This window comes from Pongo abelii, chromosome 13 (assembly GCF_028885655.2).
Source record: "Pongo abelii isolate AG06213 chromosome 13, NHGRI_mPonAbe1-v2.0_pri, whole genome shotgun sequence".
Taxonomy (NCBI): domain Eukaryota; kingdom Metazoa; phylum Chordata; class Mammalia; order Primates; family Hominidae; genus Pongo; species Pongo abelii.
In genome coordinates, this window is record NC_071998.2 from 87,889,585 (window position 1) to 87,913,766 (window position 24,182).

Genomic DNA, 24,182 nt, shown 5'->3' on the forward strand with positions numbered 1-24,182 from the left:
CGATGACATTACCCATTCTGAACCTGTCACTGAGTCCCAGCATATCTGATTAGTCAAATTTATTTGGCGGGTATCTTTTGCCAAGAAATCAGGCCAGCCAGTTTCCTAGTTTTAAGTATCAATGGGTCAGTCAGCTGATGTGTAAGCTAGTTATACAGTTCTGTCAGTGCTCCTTAGAATACTGGAAGATCACTAAAATAGCCAATTGGCCAGGCAGGCTGTTGGTACTTGAAGACTGTGCAATCTGACAAGAAAACAAATTTCTCTCCCATTATAAAAGGCTACCCTAGTACAAGGACAGAAGATACTATTTCTTCTGGGGTTCTGGGAAGACATTTAATATGAAAAGGTATCAGAGAAGACAAACATAGAGGCAGGAAGTCACATGAAGGTGTTATACCCCTTCTTTCAGGGTAACATGTCTCTCCAAGGGCAAAGATATCTGAATGTAACAAAAAACTTTTCTCTTTTGAACTGTCAGAAGGGTTATTTGGAGAGTAAAAAGGAGGGGAACTATTGTTCAAATGGATTAACGTGATGATGCCCAGATTTTCTTTGCACGCCCATCTGGTTGATCTTGGAAATAGGATTTTACATTATTGTTTTGCAAAATTGCTTCGACTGGTACTTACAAAGTATTTGTGTGGAAGCAAAGCAAAAAAAAAAAAAGGTTATACTCTATAGTACTAATAAACTGATTAAATGTGTAGACATAACTTTGAACTGGGAATCTCAATTTATTGAAAATACATGTTTTGGTTGACAAAGATCTGAAGAACAGTTCTGTACACTTCTGAAGATTAATAACAAGTTTTAAAAATTTATAAAATACCCGTGAATAGGGAACTCATAGCAATATTTTACCTATTTATAATAAATTAATCACCTCAAAAGATAACTTGGAACATCAAAAGGAAAAATGTTCAGATTTCACTTTGATAACTGTACCTTCAGCAAGTATTTCTGAGTGCCTAATATGAAGAGGGACTGTTTCATGTGTTTGAGATACACTGTGAATAAAACAGACAAAAATTCCTGCCTTGTTTTCTATCTTTATTAGCTTGAAGGCCCTTAGTGGGTGGGCAGACAGAAAATCAGCTCCTCCAGAGTCTCTAGATGAGGCATCCATCTGCTAGAGTAAAAGACCATGAGTTGCTAAGGAGATCAACCAGGCAGGGAGAGGGAGCATACATGACTAGAGCACAGACCATGGTCTCCAGTTGGTGATGTATTGTATGGAAAGGTATCCTGTGGGCCGCCCTCTGCTAAGGGACAGCAGGTGAAGCCTGAGTCCCCAGTCATGGGGCTTTGCCACCTGGCCTCCCAGTGACTCAGGCCACCTGGGTGGTGAATCAGTTCCACCCTACAGGGTTCCTGATCCATAATACCAAACCCTATCATAATCCTCAAATATCCTATTTAAAAGGGGCAGGGAGAGAGATGATTCTAAATATTTTCTTTCAGAAAGTGTATGAGTAAAAAAAATTTTAAAGAAAGACTTGCTTTATATTACGAAGTATTACAAAAACAGAGTAAACAGTGATGTTTTGATTCTCGGACTAACTGGTCCTAATAGGTACTAACTGGGCTTGTGTAGCTTGTGTACCATTAATCTTCCTGTCATATCTGCTTCTCTCCAGGGGTAACCTTATGTTCTCCTATTGTCAATGCATTTTCTTGGTAAGGCTGCTGGCAGTTCTACAGTTACAATGTAACTGGCCTATGATATTCTATTTCGTAAGTCGTAAGATGTATTCTTTTTCCAGACTTGATTCAATTATCCTTCTGTGAAAAATTCAATAGCAGGCCAGAAAGATGGGTATTATAGTTCCTATACATGCCAGTCCTATTCACAAAATGATGTTACTAAAATATCAGAACGTTTAATCAGTCATATGCACTATCTTTACAAATGACAATTTAGTATATAAAGATATTTAAAATCAGTGGGAAAAAGGTGAATTAATCAATGGCATATGAAGTACTGGCTGTTTATCCAGAAGGAAAAAAGTTTTGTAAATTCTTATATCCAGTGACATCAATGGAAGCATCAGATAAAGAGACCTTTATTTTGTACAGTACATGGTACTTTTACAGTACCATGTACTTTTACCATGTCACCCAGTGTGACATGGGTGATTTTTTGCCATACCAATAAAATGATGGATCCAGGTAGCAATGGTCACAATCTGGATGGAGAAAGCTGTCAGCAGCTTGATTCCAGTCAGTCTTAAAATAGTCTCTTATTATGGGCATCTACTTGAGCAACCCAGATGGTTGTACTAAGCAGCTGTGACTTTTATGTCCACTGTACAAAGAATGAAAGGGTGCTTTTTAATCTGTAATTTCCAATTAGAATATCAAATATCTAGGCCACATCCAGAGCCCAAGGCTTAACAAAAATGTAACAAGGTTCCTGAAATGGAGTATTGGCCAGAGCTGAGAACATCCTTGTGCTCTTTCCACTGAGAGGAGTGACCGCTTCACTTTGGGTTTGTTAATGGCACTGAGTTTGAACACACAGAGGATCCTAGTAGTTTCAGTTGGTGAAACCATCAGTGAGCCAGGCCCAATTACAGTAACCTCTATGAATTGAGGGCTCTACTAAGCCAGCAACTTTGCTTCGTTCTGGAAAGAGGTGATACATTATTTCCCTTCTAAGAGACAGCTACTACTATTGCCTATACAGCTGACATACTGTGGGGCCAGGACAGCTGCTTTCCTGAATGCTCCATTTTCATTCCACAAGTGAGGCTTGCTGGGTCCTTTTCATTTTGTTAGTTGTTGAGTCCAAGATGACAAACTCCCAAACTGGAATTTTAGATCAGAGCCCTCTACCCAGGGAAGAGATATCCAATGTGTAAAAGAGCCCAAGAGTAAACCAAAAAACAGCTGCTTTTCAGAAGGGGTGGACCTGGTACCCTTGTCAGGGAACCAAGTCAATTCCCTGTCCCCCAGCTCCCAAGCGCTGCCCCCTTTTGCCAGAAGTTTCAACCCACAAAATCACCACAGAGACTTGAAGCCCAAAATGATCAGAGCTGTTGGACCTCAGAGGTTATCTTTACATACAATTATTCCTGATTAGAATTCTATGACTTATGCGAATTACAGGGAATTAGAATTCTCTCTATAATTTATGGGAATTAATCCCTACTATACTTTCAGATGTAAACATAACTGTAGTACACTCCACTGGCCCAAAGTACCTCACCCATAAGGTTATTACATTTGTTTGCCTTCCCATTGCCAAACCCCATTAGCTAAATCTGGGTGTCCTCTACCCCCACAGGAACTAGTAAGATGTTGCCTTGGGCATGGATTCAATAAAGCCATATAAATCGGAGTCCCTCCCCTCCTTGGAGGTTTCCCATAATACTTGGGTGGGTGCCAATGGCCTTTGGAGCCAGGGAAAACTCCTCCTTAAAGCAGATATAGCTGGGGTATATGGAGGTGTCAGGAGGTGTGGAGGAAGTACCTCTGTGCAATTCAGCAAGGCACAATTACGTTGAACTGCACAGTGGCTGCTCACCATTCAGCCAAAAGACTTTTAGGTTCATGCAAAGCCCTGTATCAGGTGGTACTATCAATTTCATTACATTGAAAGGATGTCTTTTCCACATTTCTCTGATCATATTTGAGGTTCTCCTTGACTCTGTAGCCTCCTAATAAGGTTTGTGCTCTCTGATTGATTTAAGCCTGGCTTACACAGAAGCTTTCTGCCTTCCTAGCACAAGATAACTAAATTATGTGTAGAAACAAATAGACTCAAACATGTAAAAGTTCAACAGAATACAGTAGTCCCTGCTTAACTACAAGGAATGCTCTCCAAGAATCCCAAGTTGATGTTTGAAACCACGGGTATACTGAACCCTGCATATACTATATTTTTTTCCTACATATACACATGCCTATGATAGTTTAATTTATAAATTAGGCACAGCAAGAGATTAAGGACTAATAATAAAATGGAATAATTACAACAACATGCCAGAACTGCTCTTGCAATTTGAGGCCATTATTTAGAAAAACAAGGGTTACTTGAATACAAGCACTGCCATACCCTGACAGGTGATCTGATAACTAAAATGCCAAGTAAGTGACTAACTGGCAGATAGTGTATACACTGTGGATATGCTAGACTAAGGAATGATCCAATAACCCTCATGGGAGAGCAGGAGGGCATGAGACTTCATCACACTACTCAGAATCGGGTACAGTTTAAAATGTAGGAATTGTTTATTTCTGGATCCATTTAATAACTTTAAAGTGCAGTCGACCATGGTTAATGGAAATTGCATAAAGTGAAAATGCAGATAAGGGGGGACTACTGTATAAGCTTAAATTTTGCTCACATAATGTTCAACTGGGAAAGACACAGAAGAGGAGAATTTTGCTACATATATTCATTCAGGCACAGACTTCTTTATCTTGTACCATGCCACATTAAAGCATGGCACCAAGTTTGTCCTAGAAATAATATCCATTTTGTTGTGACAGGGCCCTGGTAATTTGTTAGGGAAGTCTCTTATGTTTCAGACTGGGATGTGATATACATCATGGACATCCACATCTTAGTAGCCAGTCACAAAGACCCACCTGGATGAAAAGGAGACTGGGAAATTTGGACTATGTGCCTGGAGTAAAATGAAATTGGTGCTGGTGAAGAGCTTACCAGCTTGTGTGATGTGTGGGAGCTATCTAATAGGGTATGACTTCATTCAGGCCTATCCATAGTACTCTGAAAACAGAAGCCTGTGTGAATTCTTTGATACACTCTGAAGGTTGCCTTTTGGACACAATTCTTCCTGCATTCATCTTCATCTGGTTTCTTTCCTATGTGAATTCTCTGATTCACAGTGAGGGTTTACTTCTGGGACTGTCTTCTTACATTCACTACCCTCAATTCGTTTTTTGTGTATCTCTGATATCAAATGGGGTATTCCTTTTGTCAAAAGGATTTTCTAGTTATTACATCAATAGGGATTCCCCTCTCCCTGAATTTTCTGGTATAAGCTTAGGGTTGACTTCTTACATAATTTCCCATATTCACTGCATTCATAAGATTTCTCCCTACTGTGAGTCCTTTGATGTATTCTGAGGTTTGATTTCTGGCCAAAAGTTTTCCCACATTTATTACACTGAAAGGGTTTCTCCCCTGTGTGAATTCTCTGATGATCACTAAGGATTGCTTTCCGGACAAATTTTTTCCCACATTCATTACATTTAAATGGTTTCTCCCCAGTGTGAATTCTTTGATGCACTCTGAGGGTTGATGTCCGGGCAAAAGTTTTCCCACATTCGTTACATTTGAATGGTTTCTCTCCTGTGTGAGTTTTCTGATGTTGAATGAGATGATCTTTTCGCCAGAAGGATTTTTCACATTCATTACACTGGTAAGTTTTCTCCCCAGTGTGAGTTCTCTGATGTATTCTGAGGTTTGACTTCTGGCCAAATGTTTTTCCACATTCATTGCATTGAAAGGATTTCTCCCCTGTGTGAATTCTGTGATGATCTCTGAGGGTGGACTTCTGAACAAAAGTTTTCCCACATTCACTACATTCATAGGGTTTTTCTCCTGTGTGAATTCTTTGATGTCCCCTGAGGGTTGACTTCTGGACAAATGTTTTTCCACATTCATTACATTTATAGGGTTTTTCTGCTGTATGAATTCTCTGATGAGTACTGAGGTGTGACTTCTGGGAGAAAGTTTTTCCACATTCACTACATTCAAATGGTTTCTCTCCTGTGTGAGTTCTCTGATGTTGAATGAGATGTCCTTTCTGACAGAAGGATTTCCCACATTCATTACATTTATAGGGTTTTATCATTGAGTGACTTCTCTGGCGAACTCTGTGAACCGACGTCTGGTAGGATTTCTTATTTTCATGATATTCAGAGGATTTAACCCAAGTCTGTGTTCTGTCACTACTTACCAATGGGTTCTCTTCTGTGACAGTTGTTTGAGGATCAGTGAGGTGTGCCTTTCTGTTGAAATTATTTCCACTTGAATTTAATTCATAATGTTTTATACCCACGTTAAGTTTATTATATTCCTTCACAGGTGACTTCTCAAAGGATTTCCCACATTGATTAAGATGCAGGTGTTTCTTCCCTGTGCCAGTTCTCCTGTGGTCAAAGAGAGTTTTCTTATCACAATTTTTCCTAAATTCATCATCTTTACAGGATGTTTCTCCTGTGTGAGGACTCTTATGTTTAACACAGTTAGCCTTATCATTAAAGGCTTTTCCAATTTTATTACATTCAAAAGCTTGCTCCAAAGTTTGAAACTTTGGATGCTTGGGAAGATTTTCATTATAATTGAGAGCTTTCATGTTTTTATTATGTTCATAAAATTTCTCTCCAGTCTGAGTTTTTTCAAAGTTAATTTTGAAAGGTGAATTCTCACATACATTACCGCAACCTATTTTCTTTGTTGAATAGTTTCTATTATTAATGATAAATTCAGAAATACTTTGCAAATTCACTTCCCATGAGTCGCATTTGCAGGACATTTTTGTTGAAGCAACAGCAGCTACATGCAGAGTAAATGGTTTCCCCAAAACTTTCTCTTCCTCTGTAGTCAATGTTTTATTATTGATACACATTGCTTGCTGCAAGTGTTTGTCTTTGATTTTCTTGTTCTGCTTGATCAGGTCATCACCTCTGTAATCTTCTAAAACAGAAATATTGAAAACATCTTATGACTCTTACATCTTCTGTGGGTAGGGCTTATCAATATACAGCCTATGTTGCACCTAATTATTTGATTTATCAAGATTAAATAATTCAGATGTATGTGTGTGTAAATATATATATCTCAGACCACCCTCCTTTAAAAAATAATATTGATATAGTGCAAATGGGAGAGGAAACTGGTAATGAATACATATTTTGCATGTGATTAGTAAGATTTTCCTAACTGGGTAGATAGAGGAAAGAAAATAAAACTTAAGCATTTTATAGGGGTAGTTATTTTAGGGAGCAGGAAAAACAGAATGGGATAAATACAACAAAAACTCTAAATGTAAGTAGTATAACAAGGAAAATCAGGAGATAACAGGAATTTTGGAATAGACTCAACGGGGAAGGGGTTTAGAAGCTGAAAGTAAATTACAGTCTAGGTCTTGACATTATCTAGATTATAATGGTTAGAATAGTCTATTGTCTATATTCTTACAATTTGATATTCCTCATCAATTCAACATCAAATTAAATTTATAACAGCACCAACTCCTTTATGATTAAATGAAAAAGTTTATAGCTCCAACCTGTCTTATGGTTGTGATTCATAGAAATACAAGCAAGTATAAAATTGTTGAAAATAAAATCCATTCATGCAACTAACTTAGATGCACTGCTCCATTCTGGCTGTCATAGTGTTGATTTATTCCATCAGAACTAAGCACTAAGTGAACCTGATCATCCCATCCTAAGTTTCCACATTTCAATCTGACATGAGGGGTACAATTTTAAATAGGGTATCACAAAAAGTTTTACTGTGAAAATGACATTTAAGGGAGGTCTGGATTCTTTATGCATTCTAAATGCCTATCCTTGACAGGTCATATTGCAAATATCATCTGCCACTTCTCGCTTACCTCTTAACATTTTATTAAGCATGAAACAATATATATCTGCATAAAACTTTCATGTGCATCTTAATGCTATTAAGTGACCACTCATGGAATCAGAAACCATGTCATGAAACACAAATGGCTCTGCAAAAATCCCTGTTTACCTATGCTTAGAATTCACCAGTCTCCTAGTATTTATGTAATAATTTCCTAGATTTTCTTCATAGTTTTATCACCAATATATGAATTCCTAAAAATGTAGTTGAATTTTGCCTGCTTCTGACCTTTACATAAATATAGCCATATATGCATATTTTTTGATTTCTTTTAATATTATGTTTGTAATCAGTGTACAAGATTTTATGTGGCTGTATAATTTTTCCTTAAAGAATACAACTGTTTCTCCATTCTACTGTTGATGAGCACTATTTTTGCCAAACATAAACAATACTGCCATTAATATTCTTTTATGTATTCCAGAGAACATAATCATATCTTTTTGTCAGTCATAGTTAGAAAAGGAATTACTTGGCTACAAGATATGCAAAAGTTTACCTTGATTAGAAAACATTGTGGTGGGATGCAAAGGCATAAAAATGATACAATGGACTTTGGAGACTTGGGGTGGGAGAAGGGTGGGAAGGGGGAGTGGGAAAAAAGACTACAAATTGGGTGCAGTGTATACTGCTTGGGTGATGGGTGCATCAAAATCTCAGAAATCACCGCTAAAGAACTTACTCATGTAATCAAATACCACCTGTTTCCCCCAAAACCTGTGGAAATTAAAAAAAAAAAAAAAAAAAAGAGGCCGGGCGCAGTGGCTCATGCCTGTAATCCCAGCACTTTGGGAGCCTGAGGCAGGCAGATCACAAGGTCAGGAGATCAAGACCATCCTGGCTAACATGGTAAACCCTGTCTCTACTAAAAATACAAAAAATTAGCTGGGCGTGGTGACGGGCGCCTGTAGCACCAGCTACTCGGGAGGCTGAGGCGGGAGGCTGAGGCAAGAGAATGGCGTGAACCTGGGAGGTGGAGCTTGCAGTGAGCTGAGATTGCACCACTGCACTCCAGCCTGAGCGACAGAGGGAGACTCTGTCTCAAAAAAAAAAAAAAAAGAAAAAAAAAGAAAACATCCTCCTGATACCACAGTAGTTTTACCAGTTTATATTTCCAATCAGTGGATAAGGGTGTCTAACATTCCATATCCTCACCAAGACTTGGCATTGCCATATTTGTAAACTCGCTTCATATCTGTTATTTCACCGCATATCTCACTTCATATATTATTTTGTGCTCCATGAAAACTAATGAGATTGAACACATTTTCAAAGATTTACTGGCCATACATATTAAAAAGTTCTTGTTCAATGTTTTTGCCCATTTTACATCTGGGTTGCCTATCTTTTCCCACAATGACTTGCAGAAGTTCTTTACATTTTCAGGAAGCATATCCTTTCTAAGTTATTTGCACTACATACATATTATGCTAGTCGGTGGCTTGTCTTTTTCACCCCTTGAATAATACATTTTATTAACAAATTTCTTACTTTTAATGGAATCAACTTTATTAATCATTTTCTTTTAACTGCTGCTTTTTGTGCCTTTAGGCTAAGAAAAGTCTTGCAATATTTAGGTGTTCACCCCTAAAGTGACCCGGAGTCTAACCACTCCTGCAGAATTATATCTACTACTGCTCAGTAACTCACTTGGGTGACTCTGGTTTGAGAATTCCTCCTCTGAGAACCAAGGCTCTTCTCCTTGCTCCAACTTGAAGATCACCTCTGGTTTGAAATGGCAGTACCCTGTTAATAAAACACAATCGAGGACTTAGACCAGATATATGAGATTTTAGTCTCCAAAAGTGGAAGAAAATACAGCTTTGGAAGCAGTATCCTGAAAGTGCTCCTTTGCATTTATCACTGGGAGTTGACAACACATTCTTTCTAGTCCTCGACAGGGCATAGTTACTTTGGAATCCTGAATGAAAAGCCTAAATAACATTAAACTTTAAGTAAATTGTTCACATGGATTGGCACTTAAAAAAGAAATACCTTCTATATGGAGTTACAAGGGTAAGTTATGTTTACATGCTTACCCACTGAGACGAGGTTGCTGTAGTTCTCCAGCATCACATCTCTGTACAGATTCTTCTGAACAGGGGCCATTTGCTGCCACTCCTCCTGGGTGAATTCTATAGTCACGTCCTTGAATGACACTGATGCCTGTTAACAGTACATTTCTATTCAATCTGAAGGGTTCAGAATTAGATGATGTAGAAAATACTCATGAAAACAATTCTTATCAGGTTTAACTCTAAAAAGCTTAAACGAATATAAAGGATGCCTATTTTGAATCTAATTTTATCTTATACTTTGAAGGTATTAAATTGGTAAAAGCTTTTATAGGAGAGGTGCAGTGGCTCATGCCTGTAATCCCAGCACTTCGGGAGACCAAGGTGGGAGGACTGCTTGAGCCCAGGAGTTCAAGACCAGACTGGGCAACACAGCAAGGTCCTGTCTCTACAAAAAATTAAAAAAATTATCCAGGTATGGTGGTATGTGCCTGTAGTCCCAGCTACTTGGGAGGCTGAGGCAGGAGGATTGCTTGAGCCCAGGAGGTTGAGGCTGCAGTGAGCCATGATCACACCACTGTATACCAGCCTTGGTGACAGAGCAAGACCTTGTCTCAAAGAAAATGTTTATAAATGATCTATATATGAGTTATATACATATACTATAAATAGATACATTAGTAAAACTTTTCTTTTTTTTTAATTCTTATTTTTGTAGCCAAAAAATGTAAATAAGCTTCCTACAATTTTTATTCCATCCCAACAGACTACCCTGGCCATACATCATGGCAGGAGTCAGCAAATTATGGCCTTTGGGCCAAATCTGGCTTGCCAGTTTTTTGTGTATGTGTGGTAAAGACAGGGTCTTGCTATGTTGCCTAGGCTAATCTTGAACTCCTGGCCTCAAGTGATCCTCCCACCTTGGCCTCCAAAAGCTCTGGGATTATAAGTGTGAGTCACTGTACCTGGCCACTTGCCGCTTTTTAAATGAAGTCAGTTGGCACACAGGCACACCCAATCATGTTGCATTGTTTATGGCTGTTTTTGTGCTGAAATAGCACTGAGAAGTTCCATCAGAGACCTTATGATTGTCAAAATTGAAAATATTTCTTACTTGCCTTTATAGAAAAAAATGTACCATTCTCTGGACTAAATAATCATATTAAAGAAAAGATAAAGTATAATACAACAACAAAGGAAACATATATATAGGGATTATGTAGATTGAAAGTAAAAGGATGGAAAAAGATATACCATATAATCAAAACCAAAAGATAGTTGATATGATTGCATTACTATCCTATACAGTAGATTTTAAGGTAAGAAAGAGGTATAAAAAATGAGTAACAGGCCGGGTGTGATGGCTCATGCCTGTAATCCTAGCACTTTGGGAGGCCGAGGCAGGCAGATCACGAGGTCAGGAGTTCGAGACCAGCCTGACCAACGTGGTGAAACTCCATCTCTATTAAAAATACAAAAATTAGCCAGGCATGGTGGTGAGTGCCTGTAATCCTAGCTACTCAGGAGGCTGAGGCAGGAGAATCGTTTGGACCTGGGAGGCAGAGGTTGCAGTGAGCTGAGATCGCGCCACTGCACTCCAGCCTGGGTGACAGAGTGAGATTCTTGTCTCAACAACAACAACAACAAAAAACTGAGTAACAATTTGTAATGACAAAACAGTCCTTTCAATAGAAGATACAACAAATCGAAATTGCTATGCACCTGACAAACATAGCATCCAAATTGCATTTCTTATTATTCACGGATTACGTATTTGTAAATTCACACACTAAAATTATTTGCAACCTCAAAATCAACACTTGCAGTTATTTTGCAGTCATTTGTGGACATCTACAGGAAGGTAAAAAATTTGAATTGCCTGACCTACATGTTCCCAGGTGAGGCTCAACAAGGTGATCTGCTTTCTTGTTTCAGCTCTGATACTGTAAATAAGTGTCTACTTCTCAGTCTATTTTGCGTCATATTTACTGCATTTTTGTGCTTTTTCTTGATGATTTCACTTTTTCTTTTTTTTTTTTGAGACAGAGTCTTGCTCTGTTGCCAGGCTGGAGTGCAGCGATGCGATCTCGGCTCACTGCAACCTCCGCCTCCCAGGTTCAAGCAATTCTCCTGCCTCAGCCTCCCGAGTAGGTGGGACTACAGGCACGCGCCACCACACCCAGCTAATTTTGTATTTTTAGTAGAGATGGGGTTTCACCATGTTGGCCACGATGGTCTCCATCTCCTGACCTCGTGATCTGCCCACCTCGGCCTCCCAAAGTGCTGGGATTACAGACGTGAGCCACCGTGCCCGGCCGATGATTTCACTTTTTAAATGGCCTATATGTATAGCAGTTATGTGCTGTCTAGTGTGCCTATGTGCAAGAAGCCTGTGATATGTCTCATGGAGAAAATATCTATGTTAGAGATTCATTCGGGCATTAGTTATGGTGTTGTTGGCCATTAGTTCAATCATTATAAACCAACAATATTAAATAAGGTGTCTTTATGCAGAAAGACACACAAAAAGATTATGTACTGACTGGCTGACAAAAATGTGACTAGAGGCTTAACCCCGTATTTCTCCTCTGAGTAATGGTTCAGTATTTATTAGTTCAGTGTTTGTAGTGACTTTTTGGAACATTACTACTGAGAATTATGAGAACTGACTGTATTATAAACAAAAGTTGACAGAAATGAGATATCAATCTACAATTTTAATTAGTGATTTTAATGTAACTCTCCCAGTAACTCACAGAAAAGCAGATTAAGAAAAACCAACAGGGATACAGAACAGGAGTCAGTGAACTACAGCACAAGGGTCAAATCCAGCTCACCACTACTGTTTTTTTTTTTTTTTTTTTTTTTTGTAAATGAAAAATACCACCACTACCAATTTTTTTTTTGGTAAATAAAGTTTTCTTGGAACACAGCCACATTCATTTGTTTATGTATTATCTATGGCTGCTTAACACTACAGCTGCAGAGTTTGGTAGATGCAACAGAGACTGTATCTCTCACAAAGCCTGCTATCTGACATTTACAGAAAAAGTTTTCTGACCACTGATATAGAAGATTGAAAAGACATAATTAACCAACCTGACTGACATATATAGGATAACCTCTGCATAACATAATTCTCTGGTTTCCTTTGCACATTTAAAAAAAAAGGACAGTCCATCTCACTAAATTACAAAAAATTACAATCATACAGCGTAGCTTTAGATCTTAGAGATGTAGAGAGCTGATAAAAGCAACGCTAACATCCTTACAAGAACATAGCTGGGAAAACAGAAAATTAGTATCTTTTTTTCAAACTATTAGGAGAGAGATAGGCACCTGCAGGGAGAATCAGGATGTGCTCATTTGCTTACTGGAACAGACGCTACTCAACTCCATCTAATACAATTAGGAAGATAAAACTAGAAAAATTTAACCTGCTAAAGGCAAATGTGTACTAGTTTGAGTGTGTGAAGTCCCTGGGGTCCATACACATAGGTGGATTTTCACCTTGCTACAGGATCAAAGGGAAAATCAAAAAAGAAATGAGGCTGGGCACAGTGGCTCACGCCTATAATTCCAGCACTTTGGGAGGCTGAGGCAGGCGAATCACTTGAGGTCAGGAGTTCGAGACCAGCCTAGCCAACATGGTGAAACCCTGTCTCCACTAAAAATAGAAAAATTAGCCAGGTGTGGTGGTGTGTGCCCATAATCCCAGCTACTCGGGTGTCTGAGGCAGGAGAATTGCTTGAACCCGGGAGGTGGAGGTTGCAGTGAGCTGATATCGCACCACTGCACTCCAGCCTGGGTGACAGAGCGAGACTCCGTCTCAAAAAAACAAAACAAAACAAAACAAATCCCCAAGACCCAGAAATTAGAAAATACATTGAGATTACTCACAATGAATACACAAAATACCAAAATGCATGAGATGCAGCTAAGGCAGTGCTAAGCATGACATTTATAGCTGTAACACCTATATTAAAAATGATCCCAAATCAGCATCCTAATTGTATACTTTAAGGAACTAAATGAGGTGGGGACCTTACTACTAACCTTACAAAAATAAAAAAGACAATAAAGAATACAGTGAAGTGTATAGCAACAAATTACATAACTGAGGTGAAGTGGACAAATTCCTAGAAACACACAAACCACCAAAATGGACTCAAAAAGAAACAGAACATCCGAACAGACCGATATAAGACTGAATCAGTAATCCAAATCCTCCCAACAAAGAAAGGCTCAAGACCAACTGTCGGTCTTTAAATGTTTGGTGAATTCTACCAAACGTTTAAAGAAAAACTAACACCAATCCTTCTCTAATTCTTCCAAAAATAGAAGACAAGTGAACATTTCCTAACTCACTCTATGATTTACCTTGAACCAAAGCCAGATAAAAAGAATCACCCAAAAACTATGATATATATCCTTTCTGAATATGTGTGCAGAAGTTTTCAACAAAATACTAGCAAACCAAATCTTGCAACAAATAAAAAGTACTATACACCATGACCAAGTACAATTTATTTCCAGGAATGCAAGGTGGCTCACCATAAGAAAATAAATCAGTGTAATATATCACAATAATAAAATGAAGAAAACAAATCACATGATCATCTCAACTGATGCAGAAAAAGCATTTGACAAAAATATGCTTTCATGATAAAAACAAACATTTAACATAGTAGGACTAGAATAGAACTGCTGCAACACAATAAAAAGCATTTCTGAAAAACCACAGCTAACATAATACGCTAGGCTAAAAAACAAGAAGGTTTCTTCCAAATATCAGGAATAAGACAGGGATGCCTGCTTTCATCATTTCTATTCATTATACTGGAAGTTCTAGCTAGAGGAAATAGGTAAGACAAAAATGCATCCAAATTGGAAAGAAAAAAGTAAAACTATCTCTATTCTCAAAGACCATGAGATTTAATATATGGAAAAGACTAAGGAAGCCACAAAAAACTACTAGAGCCAATAAATGAATTCAGCAAAATTGTAGGATACAAGATGAACACAAAAGAATCATTTCTCTCTCTAAATACTAGCAATGAATAATAAAAAAACAATTCCACTTACAACAGAACAAAAAATAATAAAATAATAGGAATAAATTTAACCAAGAAGGTACATGACTTATATGTGAACACTAGAAAACATTGCTAGAAGAAATCAGAAGACCCAAATAAATGGAAAGACACCTTATGTTCATGAATTGGAAGATTTAATATTGTTAAGATGACAATACTCCCAAAAGTGATATACAGATTCAGTGAAATCTATATCAAAATCCTAATGACCTTTCTGCAGAAATGTTGAACCTACAATTTATATGAAATTGCAAGGGACCCTGAATAGTCAAAACAATCTAGGAAAAAAAGAAAAAAATTTGGATTACATTTCCTGATTTAAAAACTTTATTATAAAGCAACAGTAATCAAGAGAGTGTGGTACTGGCATAAATACAGACATACAGATCCACAGAATAGCACTGAGAGCCCAGAAATAAACCCATACGTTGACCATTTATTAGGAAAAAAATAGTTTTCAACAGATGATGCTGGGATAACTGAATCTCATCAAAATAATGAAGTTGGACTCCTACCTTATACCGTATTTTTAAATTGCCTCAAAATAGCCAGGCGTGGTGCCTCACACCTGTAATCCCAGCACTTTGAGAGGCTGAGGCAGACAGATCACTTGAGATCAGGAGTTCATGACCAGCCTAGTCAACATGGTGAAACTCTGTCTCTACTGAAAAAATATAAAAATTACCCGGGTATTGTGGTGCATGCCTGTAATTCCAGCTACTCGGGAGGCTGAGGTGGGAGAATCACTTGAACCTGGGGGACAGACGTTGCAGTGAGCCAAGATCGTGCCATTGGACTCCAGCCTGGGCAACAGAACAAGATTCCGTCTCAAAAAAAAAAAAAAAAATTGGCCTTAAAAGGGATCAAAGACCTAAATATAAGAGTTTAACTGTGTGACTCTTAGATGAAATCAGGAGTAAACCTTTATGACCTTGGATTTGGCAATGACTTCCTGGATATGATACCAAAGAAAAAAAATTGGACTTCATCACAATTAAACTTTTGTGCAAAGGATACCATCAAGATAGTGAAAAGAACCTACAGAATAGGAGAAAATATTCACAAATACTACATTTAATAAATGTCTAGTAGCCAGAATACAAAAGAACTCTTATAACTGAACAACAAAATGTGTAATCCAAAATGGGCAAAGGACTTGGATAGACATTTCTCCAAAGATGATAAACAAATAGCAATAAGTGCATGAAAAGATGTTGCACGTCATTAATGAAGGAAATGCAAATCAAAGTCAAATGATACCACCTCACACCCACTAGGATGTCCATAATTTTAAAAAAAGGGAAAATAACAAGTGGTTTTAATGATGTGGAGAAAGTGGAACCCTAATACACTGCTGGCGAGAATGTAAAATGTAAAATGGTGCAGCCACTGTGGAAAACAGTTTGGCAGCTACCAAAAAAGATAAGTCAAGAGTTACCATATGAGTCAGAAGTTCCTTTTCTAGGATTAGTCCCAAGAGAAAACAGGTGTCCAAACAAAAACTTGTACATGAATGTTAATAGCAGCACTAGTCATAACAGTCAAAAGGGAGAAACAATCCAAATGCTCATCAGTTGAATGAATAAACAATGTGGTATATCCACACAATGGAATATTATTCAGTCATAAAAAGGAATGATGTACTGATATACAACATGGATGAACCTTGAAAACAGTATGCTAAGTAAAAAGGATAGTCACAAAGGGCCAGGTGTGGCGGCTCACACCTGTAATCCCAGCACTTTGGGAGGCTGAGGTGGGCGGATCACCTGAGGTCAGGAGCTCAAGACCACCCTGGCCAACATGGTGACACCCTGTGTCTACTAAAAAAAAAAAATAGAAAAATTAGCCAGGCATGACGGTGGGTGCCTGTAATCCCAGCTACTTGGGAGGCTGAGGCAGGAGAACTGCTTGAACCTGAGGGGGCGGATGTTGCAGTGAGCTGAGATCGTGCCATTACAATCCAGCCTGGGCGACAAGAGCAAAACTCTGTCTCAAAAAAAAAAAAAAAAAATATAGAAATAGTCACAAAGATCACATATTATATGACTTCACTTATTAGAAATGTCCAGAATAGCCAAACATATAGAAACAGAACACAGATTACTTGTTGTTTAGGGCTGAGATTGTGTATGTCAGGATGGGGGATGATAGCTAAATGATATGGAATTTCTTTTTGAAGTGATGAAAACATTCTAAAATTGATTGTGGCAATGACTGCACAACTCTACAAATATACTAAAAACCACAAAATTGTACACTTTAAAAGTGTGAATTATATGGTATGTGAATTGTATCTCCATAAAGCTGTTAAAAATAAAGGACACTAGAATAAGTAGCATGATTTGGATTTTCTATATCCTGTTAAAGAAACTGAGTTCATGAGCAAAAACCAGGCATAAGAAAAACTCCAAGGCTAGACTACCTCACGGGTATATTTTTCCAAACATTTAAGGATGAAATAACAGCAATCTTAAACTCATTCAGAGAACACAAAATGAATAACTGTTTCCAAACTCATTTTTTGAGAATATAATGTTGACGCCAAAACGTGACATGACATGACAGAAAAACTGCAAGCCAGTATCTTTCCATTAATGTAGACACAAAAATATTAATTGAAATATTAACAAATTGAATCCAGAAATAACTTAAAGTGATAGCACTACCTTATCATGTGGGAATTATCCTAGGAATGCAAGGTTGGTTAAACATTGATAAATCTATCAATATAATTCACCTCTTTAACAGACTAAAGGGATAAAATAATATGATTATCTCACTAGAAGCAAGAATAGCCATCTGACAAAATACTCATGCATGATTAAAAAAAACTCAGGAAACTAAAAATAAAAACGGGAACTTCCTTATTCTAATTAAGGACATATACAAAAAACAGGTAGTTAAAATAAGACTCAATGGTGAAATACTGAGTACCCCTCAGGTGAGGTATAAGACAAGGATTTCTATTATCACCATTTGTACTAAACATTTTACTGGAAGTCCTAGCAGTAAGGCTAAAAAGAAATTAAAGATATAAAAACTGTAAAGGAAGAAGTAAAATTGTCTTTATTGCAAAAAAAATTTTGTACATTTAAAATCCAAAAGAATCCACAGATAAGCTATTAGAATGAGTGAATTTTGTAAAATGCCTAGGTGTAAGATCAATACTAAAAAAATCCATCGTATTTTAATAAACTAACAATAAACTGGAAAATGACATTTAAAATGCAGTATCATTTGTGCTATTATCAAAATAGATCAAATACCTAGGAATAAATCTAATAAAAGATGTGAAAGACTTCACCTCTACTCTGAAAAACTTTCCATCAGGATTTTCTGTGAAAATTGATAAAACTTCCATGAACATGAAAAGGACCTAATATAGTAAATAAATTCACAAAATTCGTGACTTACTATAAAGCAACAGTAATTATGACAGTGAAGTACTAGCAAAAAGATAAAATAATTGGACCAAAGGCAGAAAATATACAGTCTATATTAGACCTGCATACAAGTCACTTGACTGACAAAAAACAGCTGCAATTCAGTTGACAGAAGATGGTCTGTCTAACAAATGGTGCTAGAGCAACTGGATATCCATATGGAAATATGAACCTTGACACTCACCTTATACCAAACACAAAAGCTACCTCTATGTAGATCAAGCTAAAATAAACAAGTATGTAGTAACAATATAGGAGAATATCTGTATGATCTTAGAGTAGGGAAAGAGCTTTCAAATATGATACACAAGGATCTGCCATTAAAGAAAAGACGATCTGACCTTTATTAAATGTAAAAACTTTGTTGTCAAAGATATTATTTAAAAAATGAATAGGCAAGCCACAGAATCCAAGAACATTAGTAATGCACACATGGCAAAAAACATTTACTGAAAATATTGAAATAATTCCTACTTAAAAAAAGCAAATAACCCAATTAAAACAGAGTTGAATAGGTACTTTATATATTACATAAAGAGAAAGGATGTCTAAATGGCCAAAACACAAACAATGGTGCCCAACATTAGTATTTACCATAGAAAAGCAGATTATAAATTTTGATGAGATACCACACTATACAGCCACCAAAATGGCTAAAAACAAAAAGATTGATAAAAACAAGTGTTGCTCAGAATCTGGTACAGCCAGAATGCTAGTGGGAATGTAAACTGATTCAACCACTTAGGCAAGCTACTTGCAGTATGTATTAAAACTGAACATATGTTTATTCTATGAACCAGCAATTCCATTTCTAAGTATATCCCAAAAGCAATGAGGACATACCCAAAGACACAAAAGAATATTCACAGCAGCCTTATTCCTGATAGCCTCAAACAGGAAAAACAAATGAAAAAATGCACTAAGAGAATGAGGAAATAAATTATGGTGTATTCAGACAATGAAATACAGCCCAGTGATAAAAGGGAAATATTAAGATACAGAGCAAAACATTCCCTTGAAAACTGTAAAAGAATACACTTTGTATGATTCTACTGGTATCATATTCAAAAATGAATTTATCTTTTTTCCCTAACATATGAGGTCAGAATAGTGGTTGCTCTGTAGAGGGGAGCAGTGGTGTTATCTTAATCTGGGTACTAAATTACATGAATTTACATATGTAAAAATCCATCCAGTTACACACTTCAGAGTACACTTTACTGGTATTAAAACTGCATCTCAGTTAAAGAACTAAGTTTTTAAAAGGAAAAGAGTGCATACAAGAGAAACAAAAATTTAGCAAAATATATATAGTTGGTAATTTGGGAAGATGGAACATATTTATTATATTATTTCTTTGTATCTTTCTATATTTGAACAATTTCTCAATTCCTTACAGGAAAAGGAAATTTGGACATAGACTCATACAGAGGAAAGATGATGTGAGGACAGACATCTAAGCCACGGAACAAGGCCCTTCCCTCACAGCTCTCAGAAGGAACCAAACCTGTTGACATCTGTTTCTTTTTTTTTTTTTTTTTTTTGAGATGGAGTCTCACTCTGTCGCCCAGGCTGGAGTGCAGTAGCATGATCTCAGCTCACTGCAACCTCCACCTCCCAGGTTCAAGCAATTCTCCTGCCTCAGCCTCCCGAGTAGCTGGGATTACAGGCACCCGCCACCATGCCCAGCTAATTTTTATATTTTTAGTAGAGACAGGGTTTCACCCTGTTGGCCAGGCTGGTCTCGAACTCCTGACTTCAAGTGATCTGCTCTCCTTGGCCTCCCAAAGTGCTGGGATCACAGGCGTGAGCCACTGCACCCGGCCCCTGTTGACATCTTGATCTCAGACTTCACCTGGCCCCTGATGACATCTTGATCTCAGACTTCTGGCCTCCAGAATGGTGGGAAAATAAATTGCTGTTTAATCTACCCAGTCTATGGTTCTTTATTATAGCAGCCCTAGCAAACTAATAACTAAGGCTCTAACCTTTATCTCCCTCCCCTGTCTTATTATTCCCTAAGAGGAAGTCCAAATTGCAATGGGCAAAGATTCTTACTGGACCTTGCATGCCTTGTTTAGCCTGCTCTCAAAATGCAGTAATCTCCTGTACTGCAACAATGAAAACCTTACCCATTTTTCAGGACAAAATCCTTTTAAACTCTCCACCTCTGATCAACAGAGCCGACACCATCAATCTGTCCTTTCTTTGAGTCTGTCTACCTGAACCTGTTTCCCTTACCTGAAAAACTGTATTAATAAAAGCCTGAGTTTGGCACTAAGCCATCTACTTCCACTGAGGAAAAAGCAGAAGCAACATACTGCATTTATTTCAAGGCTGTTATGAGAAAGATTTGCACTGACACATGAAGACCAACAAAGACATTTTCCCTGACTTTGATAACTTTAGATTCCGTGAGGAATCAGCCTGGTTTAAGCTTCTCATCAATGCAAATCTGTAAAAAAATACTGTCTGTCTGGCTGTCTGCCATGGCTATCAGAAAGAATGAAAACTGCAGTTCCATTTTGGAAAATCTATAACATCAGGGGACCTCCATCTTTCCACATGCCAATGCTGCTGTGCTACTGCCCTGCTTTTCTATATATTCCTTGAATGATTTTGATCCATTTCTACATTTCCATATTAATATGTGGACCCTTAAACACCTATGAAATCCACGATGAAAAAGGTATTAGTAATTAACTCACCTGAGACATGTTCATTTTCTGCTGCTCCTGAAAGAGTGTGGAGAACCGTAAAGGATAACCTGCGGGTGAGGAAGGAGTCATGAGAGATCTGGGCAGCCTCTATCTTGCTTGCCTACCAATGTCATCACACCAGCTGGGGAAAAAGGCCTCTCTACAAAAAATGTTCCTTTGACCCTTGAGAAGGGACAGGAAGCACTACACAGAAAGCACCTCCTGAATATGTGCATCTTTAATGTGATCATGTGGATGAACCCTTGCTGTGTGTGGGGGTTTTTTTTTTTTTTTTTGAGACAGGATCTGGCTCTGTTGCCCAGGCTGGAGTGCAGTGGTGTGATCTCAGTTCACTGCAACTTCTGCCTCCTGGGTTCATGCGATTCTCCTGTCTCAGCCTCCTGAGTTGCTGGGACCAAAGGCATCCACCACTACGCCCGGCTAATTTTTGTATTTTTTGTAGAAACGGGGTTTCGCCATGTAGCTTAGGCTGGTCTCGAACTCCTGACCTCAAACAATCTGCCCGCCTTGGCCTCCCAAAATGCTGGGATTGCAGGGGTGAGCCACCAGGCCTGGCCCCTTGCTGTTTCTCATCAGGCGATTGTAGACTATTTTCCTATTGATTTATTTAAAATGTCTTTTTTGACTAACAACTAAAACAGAATTAACATTAATATTCTGTTAATATTATTTACACCAATAGAAAACACAAAACTGAAAAAAAGGAGATGCTGAAAGACAGACTATTTTAAAATATTTTTGTACTAACTTATAGTTTCTCAAAAGACTTTCGATAAGACACTTCTGGTGACTCACCTGTGACAGAGCAAACAGCACTGTGCTTTGCTCCAAGCTCTGTCCTGAGTGACCATGGACAAACTGTTCATCCTAGGTTCAATACTTTTTAAGGTTTTAAAAGAGTCAGAAATATAAATCCTTTCCTGTATTGTCATTTTTGTGATTCTACAGGTTCAGGATAGAGGCAACCTTAGTAAATTTCTAGATGCTACGTGTGATGGATGTTGTGTGAGAGTGACTCAGAATCTGGAAAGAGTGAGGCAAGAATGAAGAAAATGGGGGCTCTATGAGGACGATTAGAGACAATTTCCTCAGCCCTGGCTGATTATGCCTTCCTTGAAGACCATGGAGAAAAGCCCTCCAGTAATGTGGCTTTTCCTGTGCAGTCTGACAGTCACCCATCCCTCTCAACCCCAGCTTACCACCTTCTGCAAGTTGGCCCACAGCGTTCAGTGTCACACAATCTGTGATGGCTTCTGGATGTGGCGACATCACCAAGTCTGGTGCTCTCTGGGCAAGGGGATGAAGAACTGCTGCTGGTTGGGCAAATCAAGACCTGCTCCTCTCTGGGTTCTTCTGCATCTGTTTGGAAGCCCTGGTGAGGAGGTCTCTGTTCTGTCAGAGGGCAGTTCTTCGGTGGGACTCCTGTTCCTGGGGCTCCCTCCTTCCTGCAACATAAAGAGCTGCTTTGCTCCAGAGAAGCTGGGGCTGAGGCCTGGGTAACAAATTCATTTTAGTTGAAACTTTCATGGAAAGCAGTGTTCGTGAAGAACACAACTTCCAGCACAACTTACATTTTGGGCTGGATAATTCCCTGACATAAGGAGTGGTCCCGTGCATTGTAGGATGTTTAGGAGCATTTCTAAACATGCACTAGACACTAGGACACCCCTTCTCCCTGTTGTAACAATCAGAAACGTCTCCAGGCCAGGCGTGGTGGCTCACGCCTGTAATCCCAGGACTGTGGGAGGCCAAGGCGGGTGGATCACCTGAGGTCAGGAGTTCAAGATAAGCCTGGCCAATATGGTGAAACCCCACCTCTACTAAAAATACAAAAAATTAGCTGGGCATGGCGGTGCATGCTTGTAATTCCAGCTGAGATTACAAACTGGGAGGCTGGGGCAGGAGAATCAGTTGAACCTGGGAGGTGAAGGTTGCAGTGAGCCAAGATCACACCACTGCACTCCAGCCTGGACGACAGAGAGAAACTCAGTCCCCCCTCCCCCCAACAAAAAAAGTCTCCGACATTTCCAAAGTTCCCTGGGGAGCAAAATCCTCCTGGTGAAGAACTGACCTAAGGCCTTAAACCTGATTCTCTTGGCATTCATTAGAACCCTGCTATCCATGACTACAGCCTCCAATCACATCAACTCCTGAGCACTGGAAATGTGGCTAGGGCCACTTGTTGAAATAACATTTTGGATACACTGAGAAAACCACAGTGTGTTCTTAAAATTAATTTCACGTTTTAGATTTTCATGTAGCTACTGGTTTAACATTTAAAATTACGTATGTGACTCATCTTCACTGCCCTAGAATATCAGACTGACTTCTAAAGACAGAGACAGCAGGGACAGCACAGGAGGTGGCAGGGGCCTCAGTCTAACCCAGAGGCTCTGGAGACATCCCAGAAACCCCACAACAAATACACTTGCCACATAGTAAGATTCTGTCCACGCTGACTTCACAATCATTGTTCTGGGGTTTTGGGGACAATCACTCACCTAGTGCTGTGAAGGCTGCAATGCTGGGTTAGGTAGGTAGGCCATTACAAACAGCCTGATTCGGGGAGTAAAGTGTTTATTTATTGACATCCAAGCTCTCTCATCCTTTGTGAGCTTGGCTCTATCTTTTCACCCCTCCTTCTTCATTTTTAATGATATAAATAGGGTGGTTGTGAGAATTAAATGAAATACTACATGAAAAGAACAAAGTGTCTTCCAAATATAACGGGAATCAACATTTACATGCTGCTTAGTAACTAGCGCTTAGCTAAATGCTTTACAGGGGATGGCTTACCTCTGAACGACACAAAGCAGTTTTTACTAATATCCTCATCTTCAAACGCTCAAGTGACAGAGCCAAAATTCACCAGGTCGTTCTAGCTCCTAGGCTCGGGCTCTCACCGCAGACCCACGGGCCGTACGCGCTTTGTGGCAGGTTCATGGTCAATACAATAAACGCGCATTCCTTTCCTGAAGCCAGCACCGCGTTTTCCGACGCCTGCCTGCATTCTGGCACCCACACCTCTGCCCGCACCGAGCGTCTTCCAACTAGGACTCAGCCCCAGCTAACGCCCCGGGAGCCCGCCCCCACCGGCCCTTCTCAGGCTGAGGTCCCGGGCCGACCCAGGCACAGGGAGCAGAGGGCCTGCTTTGGGCGAGTTCCCGGGACGTCACGTTCCGCCCCCTGGACACTAGCCCATCCCTCCCTGCAGGTCCGCAATCCGCGTGGAGGCCCGACGCTCTCACCTGAGCTGCGAACCCTCTGCAGCCGCA

General features: G+C 38.9%; 1 protein-coding gene across 4 annotated transcripts; it reads right to left on the bottom strand.

The window, feature by feature from the left end:
- Positions 1-719: 719 nt before the first annotated feature.
- Positions 720-22,352, bottom strand: ZNF510 (zinc finger protein 510). 4 transcript variants are annotated; one of them, XM_063714319.1, is made up of 5 exons: positions 22,107-22,352; positions 20,896-20,954; positions 9,670-9,796; positions 9,281-9,376; positions 720-6,670 (listed from the first exon to the last, which is right to left on the bottom strand). In XM_063714319.1, exons 1-5 carry the CDS (start codon positions 22,174-22,176, stop codon positions 4,974-4,976), a joined length of 2,049 nt encoding a protein of 682 aa, XP_063570389.1. In that variant the 5' UTR covers positions 22,177-22,352; the 3' UTR covers positions 720-4,973. The 4 variants fall into 4 exon arrangements, with proteins under 4 accessions (XP_063570389.1, XP_054376286.2, XP_054376287.2 ...); XM_054520311.2 differs by having other exon boundaries at positions 720-6,673; XM_054520312.2 differs by lacking the exon at positions 22,107-22,352 and adding an exon at positions 15,427-15,544 and having other exon boundaries at positions 720-6,673; positions 20,896-20,952.
- Positions 22,353-24,182: the final 1,830 nt, after the last annotated feature.

Coding starts and splice junctions, on each gene's coding strand:
- ZNF510 (XM_054520311.2), bottom strand. CDS start 22,176: ATGTCGCCACATCCAGAAGCCATCACAGATTGTGTGACACTGAACGCT. Junction 20,955..22,106: donor GGGCCAACTTGCAGAAGGTG/GTAAGCTGGGGT, acceptor CCTCACCCGCAG/GTTATCCTTTACGGTTCTCC. Junction 9,797..20,895: donor AGAAAATGAACATGTCTCAG/GTGAGTTAATTA, acceptor TACTGTTAACAG/GCATCAGTGTCATTCAAGGA.